General features: G+C 49.8%; 1 protein-coding gene across 4 annotated transcripts; it reads right to left on the reverse strand.

Moving 5' to 3' along the window:
* Positions 1 to 447: 447 nt before the first annotated feature.
* PURA (purine rich element binding protein A) lies at positions 448 to 10,367 on the reverse strand. Of its 4 annotated transcripts, none has more exons than XM_060008718.1 (2): positions 10,309 to 10,367; positions 448 to 3,694 (listed from the first exon to the last, which is right to left on the reverse strand). In XM_060008718.1, exon 2 carries the CDS (start codon positions 3,548 to 3,550, stop codon positions 2,579 to 2,581), a length of 972 nt encoding a protein of 323 aa, XP_059864701.1. In that variant the 5' UTR covers positions 3,551 to 3,694; positions 10,309 to 10,367; the 3' UTR covers positions 448 to 2,578. The 4 variants fall into 4 exon arrangements, with proteins under 4 accessions (XP_059864701.1, XP_059864702.1, XP_059864699.1 ...); XM_060008719.1 differs by lacking the exon at positions 10,309 to 10,367 and adding an exon at positions 9,511 to 9,787; XM_060008716.1 differs by lacking the exon at positions 10,309 to 10,367 and adding an exon at positions 9,377 to 9,787.
* Between the last annotated feature and the right edge of the window lie 208 nt (positions 10,368 to 10,575).

Raw genomic sequence — 10,575 nt, forward strand, 5'->3', positions numbered from 1 at the left:
TGAAGTCTATAGCTAAGAAAGGCTTCACTTTAGGTAACTCGGACCCTAAAGAAAACCTCATGAAAGAACTCGCATCTCAAAGAAAGGACACTTTGCCTAAGTTTGCTGTGTTTTTTGTTGACTTGCACTACTTATTGCTGGCTACTATGAAACACTGATCTAGGAGTACTCCAACAACCTGTAGTACAAGGCTTAACTTTAAAAAGCTATAGTAAACAAGAGACAAAATCAAAGCAATTCTCTTTCCTAACTAGTAACAGCACAGAGAATGCAGTCTTTTCCATATCACAGTTAAAGTACAGTGAACAAAACAGCTCAACAAACCTTAAGACAAAAAAGTGCAGGTTATTAATGTTTACATGCAGTTGATAAGCATTCCAAATGTCACATTATGCACTGTAAAAGCTCAACTTTACTATATGGAAATAAGAAAAATGCACCTTGGGGGAAGGGGAAAAGCAATTTAATCATTTCCAGTGATTTTGTAAGTAAAGAAACTCCTAACTATTGTACGGTCACCTCATATTAAACATTGTATGAATATTAAAAGCAAACAATTTAATGGGAAAATGCACAGTACAATGGAAATAGCTTGTTATTCAACACATACAGTAGATCTCAAAGACAACACACTCAACCAGGGAGCTTAAAAATACCAAATCAAAACCCAAAGAACCAGCAGAAAAAAAAAAAAATCCTTCAGACAACTGTTTCACCTTCCTAGGCCAATGCTTTACAATGTGAGAAGCACTGATACCTTCCAGCTCCTACAGGTGGTGTCTTCTACATACAGCAGTTAGATCTATATGGCTGGATTTGCCAAGAAAACAATTCCATCCCCAGAACTCTTTATGTCAGACAAGATCCATTTTTTTTAAACCAAAATACTTTCTACAGAATTCCAAACCAAAATGTACTGTTTAAGGCATCTTTTTTTATAACATTTTCTCTTCACTCAAAGATGATAGTCATGCAGCAGTTTAATGATAAAAATATATTAATATTTTACTATACAGCAGCAAGAAGTTAGTTGTCAATTAAAAGCACACGAACATCTTTAAATGAAAACCTGTAAAAGACTATCGTTACAAACAATTTCAGTTGGGAGGACACCAGCTTAGTAAAGTGCTCTCCTAAGCTTTGCATTTTCATACCCTACACCTTGAATATATGAGTTATAGAACATACTTTTGATAGAAGGCTTGTACACTTGGGGAACACAAATACACTTAGCATATAATGTAGCCAGTAATAACTAGCACCACAGCTACATGGAAATCCTTTACATACACCAACTTGGCTTTCACTTTTAAAATGAAGCTCAGAATCCATGGCTCAGTAGGATAACTATAATTGTGTTGCTCTGCTTTTTAACGGGTCTACATAAGTTAATAGCACTGGCAAAAATCAAAGGATAGCTTCAGACCTCTTATAAGTTTAGGAGACAGTGCTAGTGACCACAAATAGACTCACTACCTGATGTCCAAGTACAGGTTCACTGGAAATTGCTGCACGTTAGTTAAGTTTTTAAAATCTTTCTACACATAATAAAAAAAATATATTATGAACGATACAAGTACATCTCATATACACAATAATGACAAAACGCCTACTCAGTCAAAGCAAACAGATGCAGAAAAATATTATGGGAGATTTCCTTTTCTTTCTTTCTCTTTTTTCTTTTACTACTTGAATAACTTTGGTTCCAACCGTAAAAATCACAACTTAGCAAATTTCATTTAAATGCCTTTTTTAATAATTTCTTCATGTTCACAGAAGTTTCACTGACCATTTTTAAATGTTTAAGGTCCAGATGCAATGCATATTGTATAAAAGAGAGCACTTATTGTTTACCTTGCATGAATTAACCTACGTACCTTTAACTCTACAAACTTCTGCATAACATTTAGACAAAGCTCAGACACACAGCATGCCTAGCCCTCATATATATACACATCTCTAATCACAGGTATATAGGGTGTCAAATATACTATAATAACCTCCATGTAAGGTTTGAAATTTGGTAACAAAATGAGAAAAAACTAAAAATATTATTTTACGTGTTCTAAAATATCTCTTTTTTGTGCTAAAGTCAAATGTTAGCTCAACATGAAAAGGACTTTTATAGAATTCAGCAATATTATAATCTTGACCATTTTGCAAACACTTTTAATAATAATAGCTTAAACGTGTACAAAAGTTCTTGGTTAATTAGGGAAATAAACACTCAGTTCTTTATATTTTTTAATCAAGTAGGAAACACAGTTCATATAATGTTATTACTTTTTGTATTTTTTTTGTTTTTTGTTTTTAGCAGCTGCTTACTGTTTTATATGGTGGATAAAGTGGACAACATCCAGCGATGGGTGGCAAGTCAAGAAGAGAAACTGTCAGTTGGTGGAGGTTCTGTGGGTGGTGCTCCCTTGGAGTTAACAGTTCTTTTTTTTTTTTTTTAACTTTTTAACTTTTTATTTTCTCTCTTTCTTTACAGTATATTTTCTCTGTGTGTGGCGCTGTGTGTGTGTGTGTGTGTGTGTGTGTGTGTGTATGCATGTGGGGGGGGTTCCATTCAGTTTGATCAATCTTCTTCCCCTTCTTCCTCACCCTGCAGTAGCAGGGTGGCAGCGGCGGTCTCCTCCTGCTGCTGCTGCTGCTGCTGGTGGAGCTGCTCACAGGCAGCTCGCTTCTCCCTCTGCTTCTCTTGAATCTTCTTCATCTCCTCCGAGTACTTGCAGAAGGTGTGTCCGAACTTGGCCCACACCTTGTAGGGCACGGTGATGGAGTTGCGGTAGGTGGGCTTCACCTCGCTCACTCGCATAAACACGCCGTACTTGTTGGAGCCCACATCAAAGAAGAAGCGCTTGTTGTCCACAGTCAAGGAGGTGCCCTCGGGCAGCTCGGCCGGCTCCTCCTCCACTCCGTAGTCGTCGATGAGCTTGGCCAGAGCGTCGCGGAACTCGATGAGCCCCTGTGCGGGCAGTGCAATGGTCTGGCCCTGCGTGGAGCCCAGGCCGGGCCCCCGGTTGACCGTCTGGCGGATGCGCAGGAAGCGGCCGCGCTGGTTCTCCTTGAGATCCATGTAGTACTTGCGGTTCTCGCGCACCAGGAACTCGCTCTTGAGCGCCCGGCGCGGCTCGTCCTGCGCCTGGGCCAGGTCGGGCGGCTGGCTGGGGCCCAGCTGCGCGTAGTGCTCGATGAAGTCGCCCAGGTAGTCGCGGAACTCCACGGCCACTGACATGGAGAGAGTGAGGCGGCTCTTGTTGCCGCCCGCGCCCACCTCAGCGATCTTCAGGAAGCGGCCCTTGGCGTTCTGCTTCACGTCCAGGTAGAAGCGCTTGTTCTGGATGTCCACCCGCTTGGAGGCCAGCTCCTGCGTCTCGTGCTGCAGCCCCCCCGGGGCCCCGCCGCCGCCGCCGCCACTGCCGCCGCCGCCGCCCCCGCCGCCACCACCGCCCCCGCCGGAGCCCGAGCCCGAGCCCGGGTGCCCCAGGGAGCCGCCCGAGCCCAGCGCCGCACCACCCTGCTCGCTGCCGCTGTCTCGGTCCGCCATGATGCTGCGCTCCGCCGCCGCGCTGCCGCCGCCTGCCGCTCCGCCCGCCGCCGCCTCAGTCGCCTCAGCCGCCGCTGCTTTCCCTCCCCGGCTCCGCCTGCTGCCGCCGCAACCCCCACAGCCAGTCAGCCACTCTCGCGAGATCTGCGGGAGAGACGAGACAGACGAGACCCGGTAACAGGGCACTGACTCCCCAGTACAGTAGCCGGGCGCCCTACTGTACGCGCCCACCCGACCGCCAGCACGTGACCCGCACCCCCTCCCCGTTGCCAGTCCCCCATCCGCCCGCCCGCCAGGCGGCGCCCACCCACCGGCCCTCACCCCGCACCCCTGGTTGGGGTGGGGGGGGGACTAGAACGCGCCGCGTCGCAGCTGCTGCCGCCACTGCCGCCACCACGGTGGCTGTCGCTGTTGGCCAGACCCTGAGCGGCCTCGGCCCGGGGAGTTGGGGGACTGGCGTGAGAAGGGGACTGCCATACTAAGCACAGGGAGTGGGCCTGAGCTCTGCTTTCCAGTGACCCCAAAGAAGATGTGGGGGGAGGGGCCCGCGCAGCGCAGTTGAGCCCGCTGCAGAGAGGGGACACCGAGTCACGGCCACCCCCTCCCCAGCGGGCCCCATCCAGACACAGATCGGCCCACCCGTCACTTGACTGGACTGTCTCCTACCGCAGAGCCCTGGCCGCAGAGGCGGGCGAGGAAGAAGAGAGGTGGTGCAGCGGTAAACCTTAGCTGCAGAAGGGGCTGCCAGGGATGAGGACGGGGCGCCGGTAGCAGTGGCGCGGAGCACCAGACACCTAGCCCTTCCCTCCCCTCGCTCCCGCCGCTCCCCCTCCCCGCGCACGGCAGCGGCTCTGGCCTCAGATGATCCCGCTCCCCCCTCCCCCCAACCGCAGCCCCGCACAGTCGGGCGGGCGGGCGGGCGCACTCACCGGCAGGGGGGAGCCGAGCAGAGGACGGCAGCCGCACCAGGGCCGGGGTGCCCGCAGTGCCTTTTCCCGTTGGCTCTGCCCTTCTCCCCAAGCAACAATCAAAAAGAAACCCCACACTCACCCCAAAACCTTCAACCAGCCCCCTCTGGTACAACGACTGCCCGCCTGCCTCCCCCTCCTCCTTCTGAGATTTGGGGAAGGGGGGCACCCTGTTCAGGGCTGAGCCCAGCCTGGGTTGCCGGCCAGCTCTGCGGATAAACCAGGCCCTGCCGAGCCTTCAGCCCCTAGCCCACTCTTCCTCTCTGGAAGGACCCAGATGGAAGAGAAAACCAAGCAGGCTTTAGGAAATTCACGAGCTAAAAATGTCAGGAATTTCCTGGGAAACGCAGTTCCTTACGGGATTCATTAACGCAGGTTCGCTCGCCCCTTTTACTCCTCCTCCCAGAAACTCCTAAGTGTCAAGGAGAGCCCCCATCTCTCAAAAAGTAAAACATTAAATGATCGCTGGTTTTTAGACAGACAGCTAGGTTACCGACCATTACCAATGACAGCTAAGCCAGTGAAAGCTAAAGGGGGTCTTCTCTGGTCTCAGGAAGGGGCTCAGAAATAAAAAATTTCTCTCTTCCTAGATCTGAGGCATAAACTAGGGCCTATTTTCCTTCTTCCAGATAGATAGCAAATGCTCATACTCCCTCACTGCAGTCTGCAGTCCTAGCAGCTGTGGGAAAGCTAAGGCCTGTCTCCAGGGCACCTCCTGCCTATGCCCCTACATGTTCCCCATCACCTTCTGCAAGGGGCTTAGGTGATACAGACCTCACAGCCCTATTCCTGGCTTTCTCAAGCATGGATTGTTGCCTCCATCCTGAGAAGCATATCCCTATCTCATCTGTAGGCTCCATTCCCATTTAACACCCCCCAACCCCTGCCCCCAAAAGTAAGGAGACTTGCCTCCCTCACTCTTAGCTCCCAAGACATCTGAGTACCTGGCTGCCCAAGCTTCCTGGAAAAGAGAGGGGTAAAGAGAGGACTAATGATAAAGAAACCCAGACCAGCCCAGGGCATAAGCTTTGTCAATGCTTGAGACCTTAAAGCCCCCTGATATAGCCCTTCATCTCCTGGGCAAACCTGCCTGCTAAGTATTCACAGCTACCTTTTTCTCTTAGCAAGGGCCCCATTCAACCCAGCATTAGCTACTTCAGCTCTGGGCTGACGTTCGCTACCTCCCGCTAAAGAGGAAGAAACAGGGCAGAGCACCCTGGCTCCCAAGAAGAAAACTGGGATAGTCCTGTGAACCAGCCTCAGAACCACCCACCTGTCCAGCTGTTCCTGAAATGGCTCCCTGAAGACGAGGCCCACTGTGAGAGATGGAAATCCAGATTTTGGGCCCCATAAAGAACTTCCCCTTAATTTAGGGTCATCCTCTAGCACTGCGTAGTACCCTTTCAGTGCTGATTTTTCTGCACTCCCTCCCCTGTCCCCAAGTCTGTCGGGAAGGAGATATAGGAACTGTTGGTGCACTTCCCACCACACAGAAATACATGTGTAAGAAGCGGCGGCTCCTCTAGGTTTGCACGGTAGCGATCAGGACCCTGGATAGACCCCGGCCCCAAACAGGGTCTCAAAGGCTGAGTGGCAGGGTCTCCGCACAGAACTGGGCGGGGCATTACGCTTCCACCTGTAAGCTGAGACTACTACGACCTGGTTAAGACCGCTCTAGAAGAGCCGCTATTCTTCCTCAAGGGTTTACTTCGCGCTGAACCAAGCCCTTGACCCCTCAGTAGAACTCAAAGCAGCAAGGCCAGTGGGGCTGCGATAAGGGGGCACGCGCCTGCCGGTCCCTGTCACTCTTCCATGCTAATGATCGCTTCCCCCAGGACAAAAAAGTAGGGCTCGAAACTGCCCGCCTTCTTGAACCAACTTTGGAGTCTAAATTTCTTGCCCTCTGTCCCAAACGTTTATGTCCAGGGGCTCTGAATTGGTTTGAGTTTGGGAATGCCCTGATTTTCTGAAAAAGTGACTGTCACAGGAACTGAGTTCTTAGTTCCCCAGCGCAGAGGCAATTGATGAAGTTTCTAGACAAAACACAAGTTAAATATCATTTGCACGCATAAACTGGGAATTTTAAGCTCAAATCAGTAAACAACTGAGACCTGGATCTCTCCACATAAATATGTTCTTACTTATTTCATGTTTTTTATTATATATGTATAAAATTTTGCCTTTATCTATTAGCTTCTTGCCTACTTTATAAATGTATCTAAAAGCAAACAAGGTTAATAATGCCTTTCCCAAAATAATACAATGATAAATAGGATATTTAACACATTTTCACTACTCAAACAAGAGAGTTTATTTCAGGATGAGCCTGTAAGTGTGGGCTTTTGGTCAGAATGGAGGGGGTGGTGAAAGGCGGCTTTCCGTAGGCTACAGAATATAGTACCCTTAAAAGGCAGTCTGAGAGAAAAGTCTTAAAACAAAGAGTTTAACCTTAAACAGAACTTCAAAGTTAAATTTGCATCCTAACATTGAAAATCCATTAGCAAAGTTGTGGATTTAAAAACACACCTAGCTATTTGTTAATTACCAAAACAATATGCTAACTTGGTAAATGAAAAGCCAGTTCTAGTGTCTAGATGTTTGCATTGTCATTTTAAACCAAATAGTTGTAAAATTAAAATTATAATTGCAATACAATGTAGGAAAAACAAAGGGAAAACGAAATATATTAATATGCACAAAATATCTGTGTTAATGAAAGAACTATCAAAAAATATTTCCTTCCTCCTCAAAGTTTGCTTATATTTTTAAAACCTAATAAATGTCTCTAGATTTAGTGTGCTCTCTTATTAACACTACACACACATTTCGAGAATAGAGATTGCTTTATTTTTAATCCCTCTATCTCTACATCTTTAACAAAATCTTACCAACAAAAAACTGTTCACAAGAGAAACACATACTAGGCTGAACAAGAAGGAAAAAACCTCATTTTCCTCAGCCTGAAATACGGTCTGAAATGATCTAATTCTAAAAGTAAAAATTAACATACACATTTACAAAATAAACTTGGAGAGAGGGGATCTACCTCTGGGTAATAAACCCTTTTGATTACGGAGTTCCCAACAGAAACAATACGCTCATTAATATTTCACAGAATCACAGATTTCCCAAATAAAAGAGAAGCAAAAACATTAGAACTTGTGTTTTCAAGTGCTACTTAGGTTAAATGCCTGTCTTAAACCAGACAATTATCTTCAATACCCAAATCATTAAAACTAACTGGAATGTTGTACTGTAACTGTTCAAAGTGGAGGAATTACCCATTTCTTCTCATGGCTAGCTACCAGGAAAATTAAGGGAAACTTTCAAGTAAATCTTAACATTTAACAACAACGACTAATAGTATTTCACCGACCATTTTTAAAAAGTCTATTCCCTTTCTATAGCTCATCTAATCTTTAAAATTATGCCTCTCCAATGCTATTTCAATGTTTAGGGTTAAAGATATGAATTAAACATTTAAAATCTGAAGAGAACAATCCATGTGATAGAATCCTCACATTTCCCCAAATGTTATTTTAAGCATTTGCAGAAGAATTAAATAAATGTAGCACACATTCTAAATTCGATAAAAGATTCAGAGAACCCGACATTTTATGTACCCAAAAGGTCCAAACAGAACCGATGCAAATGTCAACAGCTCTCTTTCGGCTGATTCTTAAATGGTTTTACTAGTACCCAAAGGAATGAAATCAGCAACTCTCTCCACACTCTAGTCAACACTCCAATTTTCAAAGCCGCAATTCGAAAACGTCAGTTTGGGCGGGGAACAGTGAGGGTCTTGAAGTAATCAAAAAATTCCTTTTCTCCTCTGACAATCTACCAAAAGATGTCAAACCAAATTCAGCCTATTATAAAGCACTGGGGCTTCCTTCCAAGGACACGGGACACCAGCAGAGACACCGCTGCAAAAAGCTGTCCAAAAGCGCCTGGCCCGACAGAAACGTAAAGGGGCCCATATAAGAACGAATTAGAAGCCTCAAGAGGGTCCCGCAGAGACAACGGAAATTAAAGTAGCATTTATTCAGGGGTAGACAGCAACGAACCAAAGAAAGTTTTCCCAGCCGGACTCTTGGGCCTTTCCCTACCCAAGATCAGGCTCAAGACAAATATATTTGTTGGGGTCCCTTCCCCATAGCCGCTGCCGGGGCCTACCGTCGCTCAAAGGGAAGACCCTCTAACTTCACATCCGTCCGTTTTGCCCTCGGACAAAGGCAGAGGAGACTGTGGAGCTGACCTAGCTCTGTGGGGCAGCAAAAATGCCTTGTTCGGGCCACCCATCTTTGGGCCTGGCTTCGTCTGCGCTGTCAGCACCAGTGTATTCTTTTTTATTTTTACAACGCACACTGGGAGGGTGTATGCATTGCGGGGGTGGGGCGGGGGTTGAACAGAGGAAAGGAGGGGTTGGTAGTGGAGCCTAGAAGCCTCCTTCCTCTCCTCTCCTGCCAGGGTTGCTGTGCAGGGAGTGTCGGCCAGGTTTGGCGAACTGTCCCAGGCCCCAGGCAAAGGTGGTCAGGGGGAATGGGGCTCAGGCATTGCTAAGCAAACGGCACCACTGGTGGTCTCCAGCGCCAGAGGAGGTAGGATTGCTTTTTTTTTTTTAAAGGGGCGTGTGATTTTCTTCTTTTTTGGAGGTGGGAAGGAGTTCGTTCGTTCGTGCGCTCCGGAGGGAGGGGGGCGCGTTGCTGCACTACCAGGGTCCCCGGAGGAAGGGTGCGGGGATGTCTACAATGCTACAGTAATTATTCCTGGGGCATAAGAGGGCAATTAGAGGGGACAAGGTGGGCGGCACCTCAAGCTGTGGCAGTGGCAGCAGAGAAGGTCGCGAGGGGCTTACCCGGGCGGGCGGGCGGGCGCTGTCCTGCCGCAGGTGAGGGAGGGCGCGGGCTGGAGGGAGGGAGGGCGCGCGCGAGGCAGGCGCTAGGCGGGCGCGAGGAAAGGGGGAGGGGAGGAGGGCGCGCGCGCGCACACCTGTCCTGGACAGCGGCGCGAGCCGAGCTGCGCCTCACTCGGGCTCTGCCGGCTGAGGAGGGAGAAGGGCGGGCTGGCAGGCGGGGGCGGGACGCCGAGGGGAGGAGGAGGAGGCGGCTCGGATGGCTGGCTCGGCTCTCGTTCTCCCTCCCGCTGGCAAGTCCGGCTCACACCCTGCTTCTCCCGCTCACTCACAGCCCCCTCGGCTCTCCCTCCTCCTCCTTCCCCTGCGGGATCCGCTCGCTGCCGCCGCCGCCGCAGACGGCAAGTCGTGGCAGCCAGACGTCGGCGCGTAACCCGGCGCTCCGTGCGTGACTCCGGGCGACGTCAGCGCGCGCTCCCCGCTACCCACCATCTCCCCCCCACACTCCTCCCGTGGCTCGCGCCCTCCGCCCTCGCGTTCCTCCGTTTCAGTTGCAGCGGCGGCGGCCGCCGAGCGCGCTCCCTCCGCCCCCCATTTCGCGCGTGCGCGCGCCCTCCCCGCCGTTGGCGCGTCAACAGCCCACGGCCCAGGCCTTGAGGCGCGTCTGAGGAGGGGGCTGCCTGCGGCCTCTTTGCCCACCCTTCCTCCACTCACTGCCGGTAGCGCCCCCGGGAGGACTTCTCCCTTGTTGGGCTCTGAGGGCGGAAGCCAGGCTCAGGCGGGGAGGGAACCCTGTAGGGCCTGCGTCAGCTCCAACTTAGGGCCCTCAGCGTCGTTGTCAGTGTCGCTACCACCCTGTCACCCTGCCCCGCGCCCCCGTTCCGCCCGCATCTCTTAGGAGGCGATAGGCCTTTCATCTCCCGGGAGGGTCTCACCGTGGCCTTCAGACGCCCGCCGAGAGGGGCTAGGAGGGCAGAATTAGCATAAAGAAGAAACGGGCTAGACCACGTTCAGGCTGTAGCCCCAGGAATCCTTGACAGGAAGCGTGGGGTTGCTGCCCAGCCTCCCACGCAGTGTAGGTGAAACTGGGCCCCTTTGAGGGACTGTGACTAAGGACAAAACCCTGATAAATATTATTTATGCGTCCTTGGGCCGAGAGGGAGAGAGTAAAAGGGACGAGTTAATATTCATAAATTACTATG

Source organism: Delphinus delphis, chromosome 3 (genome assembly GCF_949987515.2).
Source record: "Delphinus delphis chromosome 3, mDelDel1.2, whole genome shotgun sequence".
Lineage (NCBI taxonomy): Eukaryota > Metazoa > Chordata > Mammalia > Artiodactyla > Delphinidae > Delphinus > Delphinus delphis.